This window comes from Callorhinus ursinus, unplaced genomic scaffold (genome assembly GCF_003265705.2).
Source record: "Callorhinus ursinus isolate GAN/ISIS: 27379988/994484 unplaced genomic scaffold, GSC_fseal_2.0 scaffold29, whole genome shotgun sequence".
Taxonomy (NCBI): Eukaryota; Metazoa; Chordata; class Mammalia; order Carnivora; family Otariidae; genus Callorhinus; species Callorhinus ursinus.
Window position 1 is genome coordinate 2,386,756 of NW_027397091.1, and position 23,328 is coordinate 2,410,083.

The following is a 23,328-nucleotide window of genomic DNA, read 5'->3' on the forward strand; positions in this document are numbered from 1 at the left end:
TTTAATTTAATTTAATTTAAAAAAGAAGAAGAAAACCTAGTATTGAGGAATGGCAGCAAAACGGGACATGGTCCTCGGCCAGAAAGTCAAGCTATACCCCAGTTGCAGGTAACCCAACCAAATCTCCACCCTCCTGAGGAGAGACCGCCCTACTGAAAGGGGACTCACATCGTAGGTGACTTCCTCCACCTGGTCCTTCTCCATAAGAAACACTTTGGAGACTTGCTCACACGGTCCCTGGAGGATTCGGGCAACCAGAGGGTAATCGGTGTTCTTTAGCTTCTGTTTCTCTGGAACAACACCCAACAAGGAACAGCCCTGAGTTTGGCCCTGAGGCCTTTCTCACCATAAGTAGTGGCCAACTCGGGGGCCCAAATGGCCCGGGCACCTTAGAAGATGCAGCCAGGTAAGTCAGGAGACTGAATTGTGAATGAACAATTCTGGTTCAAAGCAACCATTCCCTCCCCGCTCTCCCTGACAAAACGACCATGCTTCAAACCCTTTGGAAGATGCTGTGTTGGAGGAATTGGTTTTATCTACCTCTCAAGGAAATCCGGTTGCCTTTTAAATAAGCAGTTAGGTTCTAGACTACATATGGCATTTCCCAGTGGACTCAGCCAGTGACCCCACCAGCCTCGGAGGCGAACATTTGAAAGTTTCCAAAGGCCAAACAACAAGCAAATGAGGCAGAGGTCTTGTTTTTACACTTGCTGTTTTGAGTGAAGTAAACATTTTCAAGTACACTGTGTTTTTCAGACTTACCACCGCTGGTATGGACCACATACAAAGCAAACTCCTCTGCGGAATTCTCGATCTGAATCAGAAACAAGAGATGCTTGAAGAAAGCACATATTTACATATCCCAACTCTGAGCCATTCCTTCTTGAACGCTGCAAAGCTAAATGGATGTTCGGCGCTTCTGAGGGGGAGCTATTTCTCTCTAGCTCTCAGAGGGGATGAGGAGAGGGGGCAGGCAGGTAACTTTATCAGTAACAGTCCATAAGAAGGACTAACATTTCTTGCACCCTGACAAGCACCGTGCCACATGCTCTGCACACGTTAACTTATCTCATACTCCTGTCAGCCCCTTAAGGGGGGGTCCTGTGAACCCTCATTTTACAGAAGACAAAGCAGAAGCACAGGGAGCTTAAGTCACTAGCTCGGCTCCTCCAATCAGCGGGTGATGGCTGGGGATTTGAACGCAGAGGCCACCAGCTGACACTGGCCCCAGTGAAAAATAGGGATCCATGTCTCCAAAAGATTTCTTATAAAGGGATTGTGGGAGACCTACAGAGTAACAGAACTTTAAGGATTCATGCCCTAGAACTTGCACGTGTATTGAAGCTCATTTTTCAGAGTAGGTTCCCCAAATGTGTTTCAGAAGTCAGTCTGTGCCTGGGGTCTGAGGTCTGTGCCTGGGGCCTGGGGTTTGGGGGCCGGAGCTCCTCAGAATTCAGCAGCACCAGAATCGCCTGCCAGTTGCTGAGCAGGTTCCCTGGCCTTCGGGCTTCAGATTCAGCAGGTCTGATTCAGGGCTGGGGCCTGGGAAGCTGCTTTGCGAACAAGCTCCCATGGGATGCTGATGCCATGGGGTTGGAAGACCCCGAGCCCGGCGGCCCAGCGCGCCTCCCCTCCCCCCGCTTACTGCACACCCTCCATGGTCCCCCTTCCCACTCCGGGGCCAGTCCGCGTGGGAACTTGCCTTGAATTTGTTGAGCAGCAGCTTCAGGACCTGTGGGGTGGTCATGGTGCTGTTGATGCGGACGTTAGTGACCGAGCCATAGGCCGGCGTGAACACCGATGTCTGTCAATAGAGGGGCCCGGCTCACGGTGGCCGTGGGGACAAGAACTGGGCCTTAAAACCCAGGTGTCCCCCAGCCCCGTGACCTGGGGTAAAGAGCACAGTGACAAGGGCACTCACCCCGTGCACCCTGAGCCCCCCCCCCCCCCCCCCGCAGCAGCCTGGCAGACGATGGCTTTGAGGTCAACACAAGCAGCCCTGGGCTGTGCCTAACTCGGGAGCTCGTCTCCCACCCACCGTCCCCACGGGAGGCTGGAGGGGTCTGAGCTGGGCAAGTGGCAGGGTGGGGGAGGGGGAGGGGCCCAGATAAGGAAGGCCCTCTCTCCAGAGAAAACGTGCAGAAGGCCCCTTCCACTGTGACTTCAACACAAGGTCTCTGACCCCTCTCCCATGATGCACTTGCTTCTGGGGCTGGATTCGGACCAGGCAGCGGGAGGCAAGGAGGGTCAGCTAATGGGGAGGGGCAGGTAGGGCACGGATGCCCCCTGATTTGCATCCCGCAGCCCTGCTTCAGGGGGCAGCACTCAGCTCACAGGAAAGTGAGACCACGCAGCAGCCGGTGTAGGAAGAGGGTGTCGTGTTGACTTCCCAGGGAGGGGGGCCGGCTCTGGTGTTCGTGGTGTCATCTCACCCACCCCCCCTAGGCGGGGCTCCTGATCCAGGGTCCCTCATCCCTCCCAGAGCCGGCAGAGCCTGCAGCCCACCCAGGACCCAAAGACAGAACGGCAAACACTTGGCTTCCCACTTGTCTGTAGCCTTGAGGCAGCCGCTGCCCAAGAAGAGGCCTTATTCACTCGGGACTAACCCCTGCCCCCTACCCCCCATCCTCTCTACCTTGTGGTTGTAGAAATGGCCATTGATGGAGAAGCGGTGGCGTCTGATTCGCCTCTGGTCACTGGGCGTCCTCACGTTGCCACGGCGACGCACCCCAACATCACTGCGTGTGCGCATCAGCTGTGGGGTGTCTTCCTGCAGGGGCTTGAGGCCCCTGGAGTCTAAGAGGGAAGGGGAAGATGAGCTCTGTCGGCCCGGCCCGGGGATGTGGCAGTTTGCACACAGTACCCTCTTTGTGGCCAAGGCTACGGTACCCACTGCCGCCTCCCCCGAAATACGTTTCATCCAAACAGTATTTCCTGCCGGGGGAAAAACACATGGCATAATTTACTGAGAAGCAATACAGTGACAAGATTCCAGAGCAGAGACTTGAGAGCCAGATTCCCAGGGCCAAATCCCAGCCCCACCATTGCTATGTTTCATTAACCCCTCCATGCCTCAGTTCCCTCATCTATAAAATGGGCATAATAATAGCACCCACATCACAGGACTGTTGTGAGGGTTTACTGAATTAATTCACGCAAAGCATTTAGAAGAGTGCTTGGCACAGCAGAAGCGTGACATAAGGACTTGCAAGATATTGCCATCTGACAGTATCTATCAAAATTACAAACGCACATAGCCTCAGACCCAGAAATTCCACTTAAAAAAATCCTACAGACACTGACAAATGTGTGAAATGGCACGTGTCCAGGGCCACTAACTGCTGTTTGTCACAGCAAAAGACTGGAATGACTTCAATGTCCATCAGTGAGGAGTGATTCAGCTATCATTTCTCCACCCAATGGAATACAGCAAAGCCAGATAAGAATGCCGAAGTTCTTTATGGATTTGTGTGGGACAGTCCTCAAAACAAACTAATAGAAACAGGGATATACAAAATTTACCACTTATGTAAAAAGGGGAAGAAAAGAAATGACCTCCAACCATAAAGGTATGTTGCTGTGTATTTGCTTGTATCTGTCTAGAAGACCTCAGAAAGAATGCCTTCGAGTATTTTCTAGGGAGGGAACCCCTATGGTGGGTAGACGAAATGGGGAACTTCTGATAGTCTCCTTTGAATACTCCTCGAATCTTGAACCACATGAATTTCATTTATTCAATTTACAGCATCTAGATCACATCAGTCTTCACATAGGTGAGTCCAAAGCGGGACACTTCCCACCACACATGTGTGTACCTGTGGGGCTCGGTGTCTGCTCATTCTCGGGCGGGGCGTCCACTTCTGAGATCTGAATGTTGGGCATGGTGAGGGGCTTCAGGATGGTGCTGGGGAGATAGAACACAAAAGGGAGACTGGTTCAGCCTCTGCAGGGGGACCCTCCCTCTCCTGCAATAGGAGCACCTGGCCTGTGCTAGGCTGGGGACAAGCACACCCCCGTGGAGGCGGCCCGTGCGGAGTGTCCCGTGAGGCTGGCCCCGCTCCAGGGCTGAGCACAGGGTGGGGAGGGGGTATTCTGGAGGAGAAGATGCTCTTTCCCAGCATCTGCAGGAACACAAGCACCCACTTCATCAAGCCCGGGATGGAGAACACCAAAGGACAAAATCTGGGCGTTGTGTGCACTGAGTTTCTGAGCATGTACAGGTTCAAATAGCTCTCATAATGGACATTTGTTTCTCCAGACAAGATTCCAGTTCAGATCCTTTCCTGTTGGAGGAGTAACTCAGAAATTGCTTCTGGCACCTAAAGGAATGGAAGTCATAGGTCAGAGCAGCGTTGGAAGGACCACTGATGACAGTGTTCTTGGGGTTGCTGGACAGGACGCTCAGCCAAGCTGGACCCCACGCAGCCAGTCTGAGCAGAGTCCCGAATAACTGGCCAAAGACTCCCTTATAAGCCCAAAAGGATAATGACAGCAGCTCAGAGATGCACACCCAAAATCAACAGGAGATTTGACCAGAAAGAAAAATCATATTTAACCAGTTAGGACCATCCCATAGTGAGAAGAGCGTGGGCTCCCTGGGACCCAGTAGAGATGGGACTTACAGTCCAGGGATGGCAGTTTTAAGGGAAGACAATAAAAGCTGAAAATCTGAAAGAACGTCCCACTGTGGTCTAACTCTGGACTTCCGACCAGCCTCTAACTGGTCAGAGCTGCTCAGGAGTGGTGAGTGCCTGGCGCTCCCAGCGACCACAGCCCACTCCCTCACCGAAGCAGAAACTGGTCTCAGCCAACTTCTTACCCCAGTGGCCCAGGTATTCACTTTATTCTAGCCAGCACTGGGGATAACCTTAGTTACCGTTCCTGACAACCCTCTCAAGAGCCCTGGCAGGTTTCAAGAACCAACCAAGACCAGCTTGATGTTGGGAATGGAGGTGAAACGAGCGAGCCGAGTGAAGGACCCTTTAGCAGGCTCAGCCAAAAATCACGCCGTCGGATGGCATTCTAAAAATTCTCTCACGTAGGGGACGGAATGGAGCAGAATCAGGCGTCGTCGGGACGTGGCTGTGGAAAGGGTTTGGCCCCACAGGAAATCCAAGATGTCCAAAGGGCTGAAATAGAGCATGAAACCAGCCAAGGAGATGAAGCCAGAGAACCTTGACCAGACATCCCAGCGTCTGATGGGATGGGCAAGGACTTCCCTCCTACAATTCCCTGGGAAAGAAAGCAGATCAGCGTTTGGCCACAATGTAGGTGTCTCTCAACTTTAGAGAGAGATGGATTTGGCTGCGGAGTTTTAACAGAACGTCCAGCGTGTCCAACGGAGAGGGCTTGGTTCTGGCTGAAAACAGAAAACACATCACTGTGGTTTCGGCTGAGATGTCAGCACACGCTACCCACACTCTGGCCTTGCAGCACCCACAAGTTTTGAGACGGAACACAGCTGGTCAGTCACTTGATACCAAGAACCAGAGTCCCGGAAGGAAGTCCCAGCAGAGGGCGGGCATGTCTACAAGCACTTGGCTACTCAGCTGGTAGCAGAGGGAGGCGGACAAATAGGCATGGGCTTCGCAGACCTTCCAGTGGGACCCCGGAGGAAGGAGCCTCCCAGACTGCTGACTGTCACACGGTCACCCAGCTCCGGGTGTGGCCTGAAGGAAGCAGCCCCCTAGCTGACCTCGTGGGAGTGGCTTGGACACAGCCTGATGTTCCTTTCCTTCTTCCAGGTTCCCCCAGGTCATGGAGAGCTTTGGAGAGAAGGTTTGAGCCCTTGGTGTCTCCAGAGCAGGGTCATTCTATGAGGAGTGGTCCCCATGGGGAAGTGCTGGGGCACCAGGCGTCGCATCAGAAATCTGCAGGCTAGGCCCAGCTGGTCACAAGCGATACCCCTCAGAGACTCAGGAATTCTCCATGAGGGAGGACACACGGCAACCAGACTTTGGCGTTTCTCCCCTGACTCTCACCCAGTGATGTGGTGACAGGCACGGTGACCCCATCACACCAACATCTGCTCCTTCCTCCTCCCCCTGAGCCCAGAACAGGGGCACAGTGCAGGTGGGGAGAATGGGAGCTGGAGTCAAGGCTTGCTGGAAGAAGGTGGCATTGATCTGCTCAAGAGCGCTTAAGAACAGAACCCCCAGACACTCCCGGGCACCACATCCCCATCTCTCCTCACTCACCCCTGAGCCCCCAAGTTACAGCCAGAGTGCCAGGAAGAAGAGGATGGTGGAGGGCGAATGCGCTCGTTGTCATCCTGCATCTGCAGACGGATGGGCCGGCGCAGCCCCCAGGAGATGTTCAGCAGCCCCTCCACGATGAACTCATCTTCCTCCTGCCCACAAAGCAATTGGCACGGTGAGCCAGACCAGAAAACCCCGCAGAGGCCAGCAACACCCCGGGGGACGACGGACAGCGCCCTCGATGGGCCCTGGCTGGGCGCACCCAAGTTACACCTGCACCCCAGCCTCAAGACACACCCCACCACAAGCTACGCCCTGAAGACGACCTCACAAGTCAACCCAAAAGTTGCCTCAAAACTCAAATACCTGTGTGTAAATGATAAAAATGGGGTGTTTTTTTTTGTTTTTATACTTTAAAGAAAGAAGAAGACATCTCTTAGAGTAACTGAGACGAGCCTTACTAACAGAAGCCAGAGCTAGATTCTTGAATTAGCTACTTTCCCCTCCCCTACCACAGAAAGTCTTTAGCTATAACATATGTTTAGCAACCAGACCTGCTGGTTGAAGGAGATTTAAAGTAACATTTCCCCAAGTTTATTCTACCGAATACTCGCGCCTCTCGCAGGTCAACCGGTTACCTCAAAAAGGGTGTCGGTGATCATGAGTTGGGAGATGATATGTCAATCAGACTTCTTACCAGCAGAACTTCCCAGAGCTTTTAATTAGCTAATGTGCTACACTGCGGCTCTCCAAGAGGTGAATTAATCCTCCGATAATTCCAAATTTATACTCAAGGGTTGTTGACTGCTAACAAGTTAAACATCAGACCCTTCTAAGGGCTTCGGCGTGTTTTGTCTCAAAGAACTGAGTCTCATTTATTATGAGTCTCTATTTAATCATAGAGCACTCTGAGAATTTATTCTCTAAGACGCACCGCAAAAAAGCTGTCCAAGGACCAAAATCTTGCGAATGGCCCAGCCACTCACTAGAAGCTTTAAGGACAATGCCTAAAAGGGTCAGGCCTCCTTTCTCAAGTCTCAGAAAACCCCACAGCTGTCAGACCTGGGCCACGGCCATGTCTTCAGGATGAGCCACATGGATGAAGAGGACACCCGTCCAATGAACAACTGACCCGGATCCCAGGATCATCGCCAGAGAGGAGGAGAGAACAGAAGAAGCAGGAGAGGAGTAGAACAGCTTTCAGGCAGGTGGGGGTCTTGGGGGGAAAAGCTTTATGTAAGAATAGGCTGTACAGAGGGCCTTCTAGCTACCGTTATATTGCATGATTTTAGGACAGGATTTAACCCAAAGTAGGACTTTGCCTACATGGACTGGTTTGAGGGACACAGAAAAAGCCACTGCATCTCACATACTCTCCCCAACCAGCCTGCCTTTGTAGCTGAAATTCTACCATCTGATATCTGTTTCTATGGATTGAATTGCCATGGCTTGATAACCTGAAAATGTGTTTAGAAGGGTATTACACATATCTTATCAGTCTAGAACACTTGAGTATAAATTACTCTACCTGGCTCCTACAAAACTCACCATCTACCTGATAACAGGCTTTACGGAAATGGATACGGGATGAGTAAGCTAAGATTCGGGCTGGGGGAAGCCGGGTGGAGAGCAAAGCGCGTCCCAAGAAGGCACCGTAGGAAGACCACTGCAGTTGTGGGGAAGGGCCAAGCATTTCCAGGCAGAGCTGATGCGGCTTGCCCAGTTGCTGCAGCAATCAGATGTGGGCCCAGATGTGTAAACACAGAAGACTGAGGAAGTTTCCTGAATTGCCCGAGAAGCAGCAGCCTGCTTGAGCACCATGGGAAAGGGTCAGTTCATGAACGTCCCCCTTTAGAGGACCCCCTCCGAAACAGATGCTAGCCCAGCCTCACATCCATCCCCAGGAATGTCTCTGGAACAGAAAAGCTCATCCTCTTTAGAACAAAATGAGCCTGGGTTCCCCTTCTAAAGAACTCCAGAGACTCCCGCTAACATCCTAAATGAGAGGCCACTCCCAGGGGGCAGGAGAGGCAGGGACCTTGAGACCCTGGAGACATGGAGGCAGACTGGGCCGGCCCACGGCCCTTCCCCAGGGACTCCTTACCTCTCGGTGTCGGAGCTGCAAATTCTGGCCTTCGTAGTACAAATTGTAGGTCTTCAGATGCAGGAGAAGTTCATTCCTTAGGGCAAAATACAAAAGGTGTGACATTCTCAGCTGAAGCCACTTGTAATGCACCTGTTCCCTCTTTTCTCACCTCTAATCTGGCCTTCAGCCACCTAAGTCTGCGTGTCTGTCCACTGTCTTTTCTCCCTCACCTCTGCTATGAGTTAGAACAGGACAATCGCTACAGGCTTTCATGAGACTCAGAAACTTCTAGGCTTTTCAGAAAGTCAAAAGGGACAGGTCTGGACCCACTGACTTATAAGTGATAGACATGACCTTATGGTGTGTTTAAAAACTTACAAACTCCCATCAACAGTGGAGAGGATGAATAAAGGGAGCTGTGGTCATACAGTGGAATATTACGTAGCAACAAGAACATGAATGAGCCACATACAACATGGATGAATCTCACAGACATTGTGTTGAGTAGAAGAAGCCTGACACCAAAGGCCACGTATTGTATGATTCCATTTATATAAAGTTCAAAATGGATGTTGGAATTCACGATAGCATTCACCTTGGGGAGCAGTGACCACAAGGGGGCAGGAGGGGATTCTGGGCCCTAGCAATATTCTTTTCTACAAGCTTTTATCTCTTTTTATTCTATTTTAAGTGCTTTCAGTTTATTTAAAACAAATTTGGGGGGCGCCTGGCTGGCTCAGTGGGAGGGGCGTGTGACTCTTGATCTCAAGGGTCATGAGTTCAAGCCCCATGTTGGGTGTAGAGATTACTTAAATAAATAAACTTTAAAAAATGTTTTTAACTTGCAAATCTCCCTCTGAAACCCTATATCAGGCCTCCTTAGCTGTTAATACCTGGTTTCCAGGTGGTCCCCTGGAAACACAGCTCTATTGAACAAGAGGGAGCGAGGACTTCCCACCTTTGTGATCTGGATGAGCCCTGAGCCAACCTGAGAACAATCTACCCAGGTTTTATCTGAAAGTGCCCACTAGTGCCTGAGGCCGGGAAAGGAGGGGCTTGAAGACATTGCCGTGTACTTCTGCCTGTACTCAGGCAAGAGGCTGTGGAGTTTGGTCTCTCTGAATTCAGCCATTCAATGGAGCGACTTGGGGGCCACACCAGAGGTCAAAGCTGGCTTGAAAGTCGAAGAAGCTCTTGACAAGTTAAACCTAGAAAAATCGGAGTCATTCTATGCAAGCCTAAATGAATTAGTGAAAAATGTGACTCCAAATAACCTAACACAAAAAGCTGCTGGGTACTTTCTTTTGAGCACAGAGATCTAAAATTACTGGCCAGTCGAGGTCCCTGGAGAAATCCCTCAATGAATCGATAAGAATGATCCATAGTTCACACAACTGTGTTTCTGTATGTGGCCAAATATGTGTAAAGGAATGAAAACAATCTGGTCTCGGATAAGTTAAGCATTTAGTTCAGATAGAGAGCATTCAGTATGAACAAATCCCTGTGCTGGATATAAAAAGATATCCTCAAACTTATCATTTGAAAAGTCCATTTTGGCTCACATTAGCAAAAAATCCGAGCTCAAGAGATTTTAGTGCAGGGCGCCTGGGTGGCTCAGTTGGTTGAGCGACTGCCTTCGGCTCAGGTCATGGTCCTGGAGTCCCTGGATCGAGTTCCGCATTGGGCTCCCTGCTCGGCGGGGAGTCGGCTTCTCCCTCTGACCCTCCTTCCTCTCATGCTCTCTCTCTCTCTCTCTCTCTCTCTCTCTCTCTCATTCTCTCTCTCAAATAAATAAATAAATAAAATCTTTAAAAAAAAGAGAGAGAGATTTTAGTGCATATAAAGCAATGAATCTGTCTCTTTCTGTTCAGGGGGCACCTGTGCCTATTCTGGTCAGAACCCCGGCAGCACAGGGACACCACCCAGCGGGGACTCCCTCAGGGGACACCACAGACAGCTCAGGGGGCAGCCACCATTAATTCCTCCTTCCAGGACACCATCTCTCTTGAACCCCCAAAGGTGCTGTGTCTTGAAGGTCCCCTTTACTTTGCTGTCCGTGGCCAGGCTCTGGGGCCATGTTTTTATCTAGAGCACCAAACTTGCTGTGCTCTCACTCAGCTGCTTCCCTTCTTCCCACACACAGGACTCCCTGCCACCCATGAACGGAAGGGGTTTCCATCCACGTGGGACTGGCCACTGGGGACACAACACTAAAAGCCAAAAATCTTACTTGGAGATGTATTTATCTTGTCCACACGGGACTAGAGAGGTTTGGTGACTGTAGTCCATTCTTCTGTTCTATTTTCATCAGAAGGGGAGACCTATATTTGAAAAAAGACACAGGCCAAGTCAAGTTGGGTCCTTAGGAACTCAGCAGAATTTGGGCCAGGGGAGGGGGCACATGGCTCTCTGTTCCCACCCCAGATCCACAGCATGGGCCGCCCAACGCTGACCCAGGGCTAGTGAGATACCACACTGCTGACTGCTGCCTGTGCTTGTCACAGCCTCTGGGGAAAAAAACACCCAAAGGAGAGAGGACAACCCTTAGACGAACCCAGAACAAATGCTCCAGTCACAAGAATGTTGACACCCAAGGTGGTCCCAAGGGCGACCAACGTGTCTTCCCTGAAGAGATCTTCACAACACAGAATAGAGATGGGTCTGACAGGGAAGACTCAGGTTCCACTGAGGCACATTATAGATGGGCCAGCCACCTAAAAATGCCCAGAGCTGGGTGCAGTAAACCACAGCATACACATCTACAATCGCCATTAAAATATGGTAATGTTAAAGGCAATTAATTACCTGGGGAAATGACAACACGTTGTGAAAACACAGGTTACAAAACCATAAGTTCAATTTTGTTTAAAATATAAGTAAGCATCAAATATGCATATGTAAACATTTATATAAATGGATATATATATATTCAGATATTCAGATATATATGTCAGGGTTTCTCAGCCTCAGCACTATTGACATTTGGCTAAATCATTCTTTGTTGTGGGAACTGTCCTCTGCATTGGAGGATATTTAACAGCATCCCTGGCCTCTACCCACTGGATGCCGGCAGCACCAGCCAGTCATGACAATCAAAAATGTCTCTGGACATTACCTAGTGTCCCCTGGGAGCTAAACTGTCCCCAGTTAAGAATCCCTGGCATATGTATATCTGTATATAAATGAATGAAGGATTGGCTCTCTCTGGGGAATGGCATTACCCCAAATTTTTTTCAAACATTTTATTATGAGAATTTTCAAACATAAAGATGAGGAATAAGACAATGAACAGCCAGGGATGCATAGTTATTCTACCCCTAACATTTACTGGGGTACCTGGGTGGCTCAGTCAGTTAAGCGTCTGCCTTCAGCTCAGATCATGATCCCAGGGTCCTGGGATGGAACCCCGTGTAGGTCTCCCTGCTCAGCGGGGAGCCTGCTTCTCCCTCTCCCTCTGTCCCTCCCTACCACTGGTGTTCTCTCTCCCACGCTCTTCTTTCTCCCACACTCTTCTCTCTCTCTCAAATAAATAAATCTTTAAAAAAAACATTAACTATCTTTCTTTATCACACATCCGTCCAGCTATACATTCCTTTATCTATTCAATAATCCATCTTATTTTTGATGCATTTCAAAGTAAATTACACACAAAACAAGTTTCATAATTTAAGAAGATTGAAATCATACCAAGTGTCTTCTCCAACCACAATGGTATGAAACTAGAAATCAACAGCAGGAGGAAAACTGGAAAAATCCATGACTATGTGGAAATTGAACAACACACTCCTGAACAACCCATGGGTCAAAGAGGAACTCAAAATGGAAGTGAAAAATATCTGGAAACAAACAAAAACGGAAATACAACATACCAAAAGTTATGGGATACAACAAAAGCAGTTCTAAGAGGGAACTTTATAGCAATGAACACCTACATTAAGAAAAAAGAAAGATCCCAAATAAACAACCTCGAGGAACTAGAAAAAGAATAAACTAAGCCCAAAATTAGAAGAAGGAAGGAAATAACAAAGATCAGAGCAGAAATAAACGAGAGACCAGAAAACAATAGAAAAGATAAATGAAACTAAGCTGGTTCTTAGAAAAGATAAACAAAATTGACAAACCTTTAGCTAGACTAAGAGAAAAAACTCAAATAAACAAAATTAGACATGAAAAGGAGACATTACAACTGACACCAGAGAAATACAAATGATCTTAAGAGGCTACTGTGAACAATTATATGCCAATAAATTGGATAACCTAGAAGAAATGGATAAATTCCTAGAAACATAACCTACCAAGACTGAATCATGAAGAAAAAGAAAATCTGAATAGACCAATAATGAGTAAGATTGAATTAGTAATCAAAAACTTCTCAGGTTTTGAAAAGAAAAGCAAAGCCCAGGACCAGATGGTTTCACTGGTGAATTCTACCAAATATTTAAAGAAGAATCAATACCCAATCCTTCTCAAACTCTTCCAAAGAACCGAAGAAGAGGGAACACTCCCAAACTCATTTTATGAGGCCAGTGTTACCCTGATACTCTTATAGCCAGGTAAACATACTACCAAACAAGAAAACTACAGGCTGATATGCCTGATGAGTGTAAATGTAAAAATTCTCAAGAAAATACTAGCAAACCAAATTCAACAGTACATGAAAAAGATCATACAACATGATCAAGTTGGATTTATCCCTGGGATACAAGGATGGTTCCACACATGCAAATCACATATGATCACCTCGACAGATGCAGAAAAAGCATTTGACAAAATTCAACATCCTTTCATGACAAAAACTCCAACCAATTAGGTATAGAAGGAATATACCCCAACATAATAGAAGCCAGATACGACAAGCCCACAGCTAGCATCATACTCAACGGTGAAAAACTGAAAGTTTTTCTTCTGTGACCAGGAGCAAGACAAGGGTGCCCACTCTCACCACTCCTATTCAACACAGTACTGAAAATCCTTGCCAGAGCAATCAGGCAATAAAAATAAATAAAAGACATTCAAATAAAAAAGGAAGAAGTAAAATTGTCTCTGTTTGCAATAATATGAGCTTATATATAGAATATCCTAAGGACTCCGTGGGGCACCTGGGTGGCTCAGTCAGTTAAGCGTCGACTATTGATTTGGCTCAGGTCATGATATCAGGGTCATGATATGGAGCCCCGCGTCAGGCTCCACACTCAGTGGGGAGTCTGCTTCCCTCCCTCTCCCTCTGTCTTTCCCCCAACTCATGCATGCTCTCTCTCTCTCTCTCTCTCTCTCAAATAAATAAATAAATCTTAAAAAAAAGTCCTAAGGACTCAACCAAAAAATGGTTAGACTTAATCAATGAGTTCAGTAAAGGTGCGGCATACAAAATCAGCATTCAAAAATCAGTTGTGTTTCTATACACTAACAGCAAACTATCTGAAAAAGAGATAATCCCATTTACAGTAGCATCAAAAAAATAAAATACTTAGGAATAAATTAACCAAGTGTGTGATAGATCTGTACACTGAAAGTTAAATGACACTGATGAAAGAAATAGAAAAAAACAAACAAACAAATGGAAAGATATCCCATGTTCACAGATCAGAAGAATATTGTTAAGATGTCCATACTACCCAAAGCCACCTCTTGCTCAACATAATCACTATGAGAATTCCAATGGCATTTTTCACAGAAACAGAAAAAATGATCCTGAAATTTATATGGAACAACAAAAGAACTCAAACAGCCAAAGCAATCCTGAGAAAGAACAAAGCTGGAGGCATCACACTTCATGATTTCAAAATGTATTACAAAAACTATAGCAACCAAAACAGCATGATGCTGGCACATAGACCAATGGGACAGAATTAAAAGCCCAGAAATAAACCCATGCACATAAAATTAATATTTGACAAGGGAGCCAAGAATATGCAATGAGGGAAGAACTGTCTCTACAATGAATGTTGGAAAAATTGGAAACTCAAATGCAAAAGAATGACATTGGACCCCTATCTTACACCAAGCACAAAAATTAATTTGAGGGGCACCTGGCTGGCTCAGCTGGTACAGCATGCAATTCGTGAGGTCATGAGTTCAAGCCCCATGTTGGGTGTGGAGACTACTTTAAAAAAATTAACTTGAAATGAATTAGACTTAAATATAAGACCTGAAACCATAAAACTCTAAGGAAGAAAACAGAAATAAAGTTCCTTGCCAAAGTTCCATGGCATTGGCCTTGGCAACAATTTTTTGACTATGACACCCAAATCATGAGCAACAAAAGTAGAAATAAATAAGTGGGACTACATAAAACTAAAAAGCTTCTGTGCAGCAAAGGAAACAATCAGCAAGCTGGCAAGGTCACCTACAGAATGGGAGAAAATATTTGCAAACCATGTATCTGGTAAAGGGTTAATGTCCAAATTATATAAGAACACAGAAAACTCAAGAGCAAAAGAAACCAAATAATCCAATTAATAAATGGGCAGGGGACCTGAATAGATATTTTCCCAAAGAAGACATACAAATGATCGACAGGCACATGAAAAGATGTTCAGTATCAGAATCATTAGGGAAACACAAGTCAAAACCACAATAAGATATCACCTCATTTTTGTTAGAATGGCTGGTATCAAAAAGACACGAGATAATAAGTGTCAGTGAGGATGTGGGAAGATTGGACCCCTTGTGCACTGTTGGTGGGAATGTAAAATGGTGCAGCCACTGTGAACAACCGTACAGCAGTTCCTCAAAGAGTTAAAAATAGAACAACCCGATGATCCAGCAATTCCACTTCTGAGTATATACCTAAAAGAACTGAAAGCAGGATCTTGAAGAGATACTTATACACCCAGGTCCATAGCAGCATTAATCACAACAGCCAAAAAGGTGGAAGCCACTCAAGCGTCCATCAACGGATGGATGGATGAACGATGCACGGTAGACACATACCATGGAATATTATGCAGCCTTAAAAAAGAAGGGGATTCTGACATGTGCGACAACATGGAAGAACTTTGAGGACATTCTGCCAAGTGAAATAAGCCAGCAACCAAAGGACAAATACTGTATGATTCCACTAATAGGAAGTCTCCAAAGTAGTCAACATCATAGAAACATAAGGTAGAAAGTTGGTTGCCAAGGCCGGGGAGGAGAGGGAATTAGTGTCTAACAAGCAGAGTTTTAGTTTGGCGACATGAAGCTTTGTGTGGATGGATGGTGGTGTTGCTAGGACAACGGTGTGAATGTCCATAATGCCACAGAACTGTGCACTTAAAAATGATAACGTTGATACGTTTTATGTGTATTTCACCATGATAGAAAAAAGAATGGAAGAGGGAGGCAGAAAAGCCAGCGTGATGGTGATACAATGTGAAAAGGACCCAAGCTGCTGTCACTGGCTTTGAAGCTGGAGGAAGAGGGGCACGATCCAAGGAACATGGCGGCCTCTAGAAGCTGAAAAGGACGAGCAAATGAATTTTTCCCTAGGTCCTCTACAACACAGCCCTGCTGACACCTTGATTTTTAGCCCAGTGAGACCCTGTAGGTACTGACCTAAAGAACCCTAAGACCATAAATTTGCGTTGTTTTAAGCTGCTAAATCTTGGCACTTTGTTAAAGCGGTTGCAGAAAACAAATACAAGAGGCCCCCTAAAAACAGGGGCATCAGTGTGGGGAAGGGAGTTGAAGGGCTGAATTTCATTCAGAAAATTCAATCTCCAACTGTGTACCCAAAAGTGGTACCCTAAGAACACAGTTGTTCTCTCTAAATTCTAAATTTTAACTTTTTGATTTTTCCTAAAAGGAAAAAAAGATTCATAAAAATTGGAGTCCGGGTGCCTGGGTGGCTCAGTGGGTTAACCATCCAACTCTTGATTGCAGCTCAGGTTTTTGTTTTTGTCTTTTCTTTAAGATTTACTTATTTATTTTACAGAGAGAGCTTGTGCAAGCAGGAAAGAAGGGCTAAGGGAGAGGGAGAGAAAACCTCAAGCAGATTCCATGCTGAGCAGGGAGCCCAACAAAGGGCTCGATCCCAAAACCCTGAGATCACAACCTGAGCAGAAACCAAGAGTCAGACGCCTAACCTACTGCGCCACCCAGGGACCCCCTCAGCTCCGGTCTTGATCTCAAGGTCGTGAGTTCAAGCCCTGTGTTGGGCTCCACACTACTTAAAAAAAAAAAAAATCAGAATACATATGTACTGTAAAAATGAAGAAGAAAAAGAAAGAGAGAGAGAAAGAAAGAAGAAGAAAGAAAAAGAAAGAGAAAGAAAGGAAAGAAAGAAAGAAAGAAGAAAGAAAAGAAAGAAAGAAAGAAAGAAGAAAGAAAGAAAGAAAGAAAGAAAGAAAGAAAGAAAGAAAGAAAGAAAGAAAGGAAGAAAAGAAAGAAAGAAAGAAAGAGAAAGAAGAAAGAAAGAAAGAAAGAAAGAAAGAAAGAAAGAAAGAAAGAAAGAAAGAAAGAGAAAGAAAAAGAAAGAAAGAAAGAGAAAAGAAAGAATCAGACTGGTGAGAAAGTTTTTTTTAAGTGACAATTACCCATAACTAGTGAGTACCCTTCTTTCTTTTTTTAAGATTTTATTTATTTATTCAACAGAGAGAGACCCAGTGAGAGAGGGAACACAAGAAGGGGGAGTGGGAGAGGGAGAAGCTGATTCCCCGCTGAGCGGGGAGCCTGATGCGGGGCTCGATCCCAGGACCCTGGGATCATGACCTGACCAGAAGGCAGACGTTTAACGACTGAGCCACCCAGGCGCCCCAAATACTCATTTTTTTAAAAAGTATCCTTTTTAAGAGGAAAACAGAGCAGGAGGCAAACCGTAAGAGACTTTTAACTAGCAAAGAAACTGAGGGTTGCTGGAGGGAAGGGGGTGGGGGATGGGGTAGCTGGGTGACGGGCATTAAGGAGGGCACTTGCTGTGATGAGCACTGGGTATTTTTTTTTAAGATTTTATTTCTTTATTTGACAGAGAGAGATACAGAGAGAGAGGGAACACAAGCAGGGGGAGAGGGAGAAGCAGACACAGTGAGAGAGGGAACACAAGCAGGGGGAGTGGGAGAGGGAGAAGCTGATTCCCCGCTGAGCGGGGAGCCTGATATGGGGCTCGATCCCAGGACCCTGAGATCATGACCTGAGTCGAAGGCAGACGCTTAAGGACTGAGCCACCCAGGCGCTCCTGAGCACTGGGTATTATATGCAACCGATGAATCACTGAATTCTACCTCTAAAACTAGTAATACAGTATATGTTAATTAAATTGAATTTAAATTTTAAAAATGAAAAAAAAAGTCCCCTTCCTATGCAGGTTCAAGTGCACACATTTCACCAACATTTCTCGTGTGCCTGACGTGTGGGATCTGCGCTTACTGATGGTGATTCAACAGCAAAGGGAACAGGCAAAGCCCTGCCCTCAGGATGCAGTAAGAGATGGACAGCAGGAGACTGTTCTGGCAAGGGAAGCAGATGCTAGGGCAGCACACAGAAGGGCACCTAATCTGGACGTGGGTGGGGTCCCAGGGGCTTTCTGGAGGAAGCGACCTCTAGGCTGAGACCTCAGGGATGAGGTGAAGCTGGTAAAGTTGCAGGGCAGAGCGGTCCAGACGGAAGCCGGTCGCACCCAGAGCCGTGCAAGATGGGGTGGGGGGGCGTCTGGGACCTTGACCACGTCAAGGAGTTCGAGGTGCCACGGGAGGCGTGTAGGCTGAATAATGGCCCCAAAGATACCCAGGTCCTAATCCCGGGAGCATGTGAAAGTTACCTTGTACGGTACAGGTACCCCGCCCCCCCCATGTGATTAAATTAAGGTTCTTGGAATGGGGAGATCTTCCTAGGGTTACCTGGGCGGGCCCTAAATGTAGTTCCAAGTGTCCTTATAAGAGAGGCAGAGGGAGCTTCTGGAACATCAACCCCAGCAGAGAGAGAGAGACACGGGAATGTACTAAACTGGATGAGGATAGAGAAAGGAGCCATGAGCTGAGGCCCAAGGCTCGCTGAGTTAGAAAAGGCAAGCGAATGATTCCACACACACACCGCCCCCCCCCACCCCCAGAGCCCTCCTGACACCTGGGTTGGGGCCCAATGAAACCGATTTCAGACCTCTGGGCTCCAGAATGTGAGGGAGTAAATTTGTTGTTTTCAACCACCCCCTCTATGATCGAGTTTACTGCAGCCCTCGGGAAACCAGGGGAGGGTGTGATCTGACTTGAACTTCTGAACGGCTGCCCCACCCCGCCTACTTTGAGGAAGGATTGTGGCAGACAGCAGAGGAGGGGTCCCCTGGAGGGGCCTGATCCAGGGACGGGGGGGGGGGGGGGGGGGGCGATGGGGGCGGAGTCACAGCGTCTCTGGGGGTTTAAAGAGGTAGAGGGAAAAGTCGTGATACACCAGTAAAAAGGTTTGGAAAAGAGCCCGCTGCCAGAGTCACCGTGGGGTTAAAGGCAGAGTCCAGGATGATGCAGGAGCTGGGGGTGGTGCCACATTCGCACGTGCCAAGCTGAGGAACATGGGCGGACTTTGAGACATGCCCACGGAACCCTCTGGTGCAGCCAGGTCTGCGGCCCGGGAAGGTGAGCGCACGGAGCTCCCAGAGAGGGAGGTCTAGAACGCACGGAGGGCTCGGGGGCAGGGCTCGGGGGCAGGGCTCCGATGCACCCAGTAGGGCAGTGAGGGGCAGAGGAAAAGGAGTCCCTCGAAGAGGAGGAGGGAGACATGTTGCCCCGGCAGCCAAGAGAATAAGGTACCTTGAAAAGGAGGCTGGTCAGCAAAGCCAGAAGCTGGTGGTAGGCGCCCAAGGAAGAAAACCCAGAGCAGCCTCTGAGCAGTCATGCGGGACCTCAGCCAGAACCCATTCCGCAGCCTGGCTGGTGCCGAGGTCAGATTAGCGGTGCCTAGCCATCCACAGACCTTCTCACCCTGAACATTCAGGTCTTCCTCCAACCAAGGAAATGTTCTATTCTTTCTTGGATTCTCTTCTCTTCCTTCCATTCTTGGTTCTTCTTCGGCAATGTCTCTACCCCCTCTCTCGAACACTGTCCATCCATCTATCCATCCATCCCATCATCCATCCATCCATCCAATCATCCATCCATCCATCCAATCATCCATCCATCCATCCATCCATCCATCCATCCATCCATCCATCCCTGCCCCTCTTCCCCAAGTACCATATCATTTTTTACTCATAACCTTCCATCTCCTTCTTTTCCTTAGAATTCTGCAGCTAATCTTCTAACTCATGGATTGGATTTTCTGCAGGACTCTCTCTTTTGTTCACTGCCTCCCTCATAAGCTATAATTTAGTAATTTTGTTTTGCATCTGAAAGCAGTCTGTCCTGTTCTTAAGACAATTCCCTTTGGATAGCACGCCTTCTTAAATCTACTGAGCACACCAATTAGGGAATTTAAGTCTTCTCTACAGTTATTAAAACCATTTGGTACTTGAGAAAAAATAGGCAGGCAGATCAATGAAACAATAAGCGCACAGAAATAGACCCAAATATATTTGGGAATATAGAATGTGGGGTGCATTTCTAAATAGCCAGGGAAAGTTGGATTAATTCTTTAAATGTCGTTGGAGAATTGACTGGCCTTTGGAAAGGGGAGGTCGGGGAAGCTAAATCCCTACCCTACTCCTTGCACCAAAAGAAATCATAGATGAATAAAAAGTTTAAACATTAAAACATAAAATTCTGGAAGGAAACATAGGATATATATCAACCTGAAGTGGGAAAAACTTTCCTATGAAAGATTCCAAATCCAGAAGGTATAATTGAAGAAAAGAAAAAGAAATGGAACCAATCTGTGACAAATTGAGAGAAAACATTTACAATACAGTATGACAAAGGGCTAATGTCATTAATCTGTAAAATTAATAAATCCACAAGAAAAAGATTCTACACCCAATAGAAAATTGGGCAAAGAACACAGTTAATTCACAGAAAAAGAAATACAAATAGTTAATAGATTTATGAACAGATGTTCAACCTCCCTAATCACTATTTCCTTACTTGCCAGATTGGTAATAAATCAAGTTGTCCAATGGCCCAAATGTGGGGATTCTCCAAGGTTCCATCACTACCTGTTGGGTGATCTTAGCAAGGCCATCGCTATGTATCAGACCTACAGGCTCGTGTTGCCTGGTCTTTGTCTCCAACCTGAATGTCTCCCCACCTTTTTTCTTACTTTTACAAATCTTGAGTTAGGCGTGTTAGGAAAACATTTAATAGCCTACCACGTTGTTGAATTAAACGTACAGGTCACTGATTCTAGGACCCAATCCCTTCTTTGTCTCAAGGACAACATCTGCATCTCTCTTCAGAAACTTTCCAACCATCACCACAAATCACTGGCTACCTCCAACCAGCTGGGGGTTTGCGGGGGGCGGAGTTGGGGGGTTCAGCTAAATTAACATTCACTTTAAGGCAAACACAGCAGCAAAACTAACAAAGGGCTGGAAATTTAGAGTTCAGTCTGATATTCCTTAAACAGAGTATTGTTCCTCACACAAGGAAGGGTCAGAGGAAGATGGCTGATGGGGCTGGAATGTGGATTCAATGGGACACTTCCCCCAAGGATGCCTGCCAACATCTACAGCCTTGGAGAGAGGGATTTGTTCAGCTGGCTCATTGCAACTCTTCAGCCTTCTCTGTTATTATCAAGAATTTATGGGGCACTCCGGGACTCCAAAATGCCTTGTAAGAATCATTTACAAGCAACACTTCCACGATGCCTTGAGAACACCGAAGTGGCAAGTGGCCGTCACCATCTCTTTGAGGAAGAGAGAGCGCGATGGGGAGGAAGACCGGGGCTTCCCATGTGGGTCGGCATCTCAGACACAGAACTGAAACAGCTCACAGCTGCCCACACAGAAGAAGGGGAAAGAAAGGATGCAAATGAAAGGACGACTTTGATGTGACACATAAATTTTATAGAAAAATAACTTTATAAAGAAGTATTCATAAAAAAAATAACGTGGAGTTGCTCTTTGGAAGTTTAAATCATATTTATTTTTATTTTTTTTAAAGATTTATTTATTTTGAGAGACTGAGAATGAGAGAGAGAGAGAGAGAGAGAGAGAGCACATGAGAGGGGGGAGGGTCAGAGGGAGAAGCAGACTCCCTGCCGAGCAGGGAGCCCGATGCGGGACTCGATCCCGGGACTCCAGGATCATGACCTGAGCCGAAGGCAGTCGCTTAACCGACTGAGCCACCCAGGCACCCCTCTAAATCATATTTAAACCTACTGAACTCCCTATAGGAACATCGTCATACAACTTCCCTGTAGAAAGACTTTAAGAGGTAAAATGTGTATTGAAGCACGTCTGCTAAAATGTCTTGAGGTGTGTGTGTATCATTGGGCTTGCCACGTAGGGACATGAGCCTCCCAGGCCTTAGTCACGTTGGAGACCCACAGGGGCCACCAACTAGTCATTCCTTCCTTCTGGCACTGACTTCACGCCCTGGCAGAACATTCTAGGTTCTCTTCAGCTCCATCAAATGCCTGGGCAGTACCATGTACCTTGCTAGTGGTGGACGGGAAGACCCATCCATTATGCCTGCTTGTACAACCTTCCCTAAGGTCCAAGAGAACGTTTTGAAAACTGGAAGGTTCCTAAGCCATTGGAGGTGATGAAATCCCAGCCACAGAGAACTTTCTAGGCCTGCTTTTCAAGCTCCGTGAGTGTGCCCATCCATGCTCCTTTACAGACCCAAGCAAACTCACATGATCCCTAGACCCTGATCCGAAACTTAGCTCCCCCTTCACAGTCTCCCTGCTGCCCCAGGGCAGTGTCGGGGGTGGGGGCAGGCGCTCACACCTCGGCCTGTCCCTCACAGCACTTACCATGGAACACAGAAACCATCCATCTGGTGTTTCTTTCACCTCCCGGGCCTGGAGCTTCCCCTTTCTGGACCCCAGCTCCCAGCCTATGCTTCTCTCCCGTGAATCTTCCCATTGTCTTTTTTTTTTTTTTTTTTTTTTTGGAAGGGAGTGGATTCCTGCTGTCTTGGATAAGAGGATTTCCAGAAGCAGGGCCCCACACAAGAATTTTTGGGCACATGAGTTACTGAGGAACTTTTCTCAAGAGAACCCTGTAAGCAAGTGAGGGAAGCAGGACCTGGCCGGGGAAGGAGCTGGGTGACCGGGGCTTCGCTGGATTCCAGCCACAGCCTGATCCCGTGGGAGCTCTGGGGTGTGAATAACTCCACGGACTTGTCCCACCTTCAGACAGGCAGGCCAGCCTTTGTTACCCCCGTGCTAATCAGTCGTCTGGCTAGTCATCTGGGAGGACGGGGATGAGCTCCCAGGCACTGCCCTGCAAGAACTGATCTCAGGACGGGGGAGCAACTAAGACTCAGAAGCAATCCACTTTCTCCCACCTGCCTTGCAGCCGGGAGGAAGCAGCTGCCGGCACGAGCTGGCCAGGCGAGGTGCAAGGCTGAGCTGCAGGGATGGGGACAGACACTTGCCAGAGCTCTGGACAAATCACACCCCTGCAGCTGTTGCACAAAAGGTCCCTCCCTCTTCCTCTTCACAGACCCTCACACTCACAGGTGTCTCCATCCTCCCCAAGAATAAATGAGGGGCTGTGCAAACCCTTGAAAGTCCCCAGCTCAGCTTCCTGTGAGGAAGGCAAACATCAAGCACTCAAGGAGCTCGAGGAGGTGGGAAAAGGCATCCAAAGCTCTCTTCAAGGAGAGCAAAATCTGCTGTGTTCTTAGCTCTTGGTTCCTCCAAACTCCGGGGCCCTCACTCCCATTCTGTCGGGGCACCTGGACAACACGTTCATCTGGCCTCAGAGCCTCCCTGGGACGCCGGCTAAGCCCTCCAGTTTCTGTCCCAGCCTCGAGACTACGTGTCTCTCATCTTATTGATCCACTGGAGGGTCCCCGGAGGGAGAAGGGCAAACACAGCACAGAAAGGTTGGAAAGCCAGCCCTTGGCAGGAAAGCCCAGAGGAGACAAAGAACCCGCTTCGTTTCCTACACCGTCTTCCCAGTGGTAGAGCCTTGACCTCAGCAACTGGGGCGGGATGGGGGCCGGGGGGCCCCAACCAGTTAACAGGACCCAG

General features: G+C 47.7%; 1 protein-coding gene across 9 annotated transcripts in view; it reads right to left on the reverse strand.

The window, feature by feature from the left end:
- RASSF2 (Ras association domain family member 2) overlaps positions 1-23,328 on the reverse strand; it is a 42,598-nt gene that overhangs the window by 7,193 nt on the left and 12,077 nt on the right. For all 9 annotated transcript variants that reach the window (XM_025876358.2, XM_025876353.2, XM_025875973.2 and 6 more), the window contains 8 exons: positions 10,514-10,604; positions 8,302-8,377; positions 6,198-6,349; positions 3,816-3,904; positions 2,636-2,796; positions 1,703-1,804; positions 763-814; positions 169-290 (listed from right to left, as the gene is read on the reverse strand). In XM_025876358.2, coding sequence (XP_025732143.1) covers positions 169-290; positions 763-814; positions 1,703-1,804; positions 2,636-2,796; positions 3,816-3,904; positions 6,198-6,349; positions 8,302-8,377; positions 10,514-10,572 — 813 coding nt within the window. In that variant the 5' untranslated portion in view covers positions 10,573-10,604. The remainder of the gene's footprint in view (positions 1-168; positions 291-762; positions 815-1,702; positions 1,805-2,635; positions 2,797-3,815; positions 3,905-6,197; positions 6,350-8,301; positions 8,378-10,513; positions 10,605-23,328) is intronic.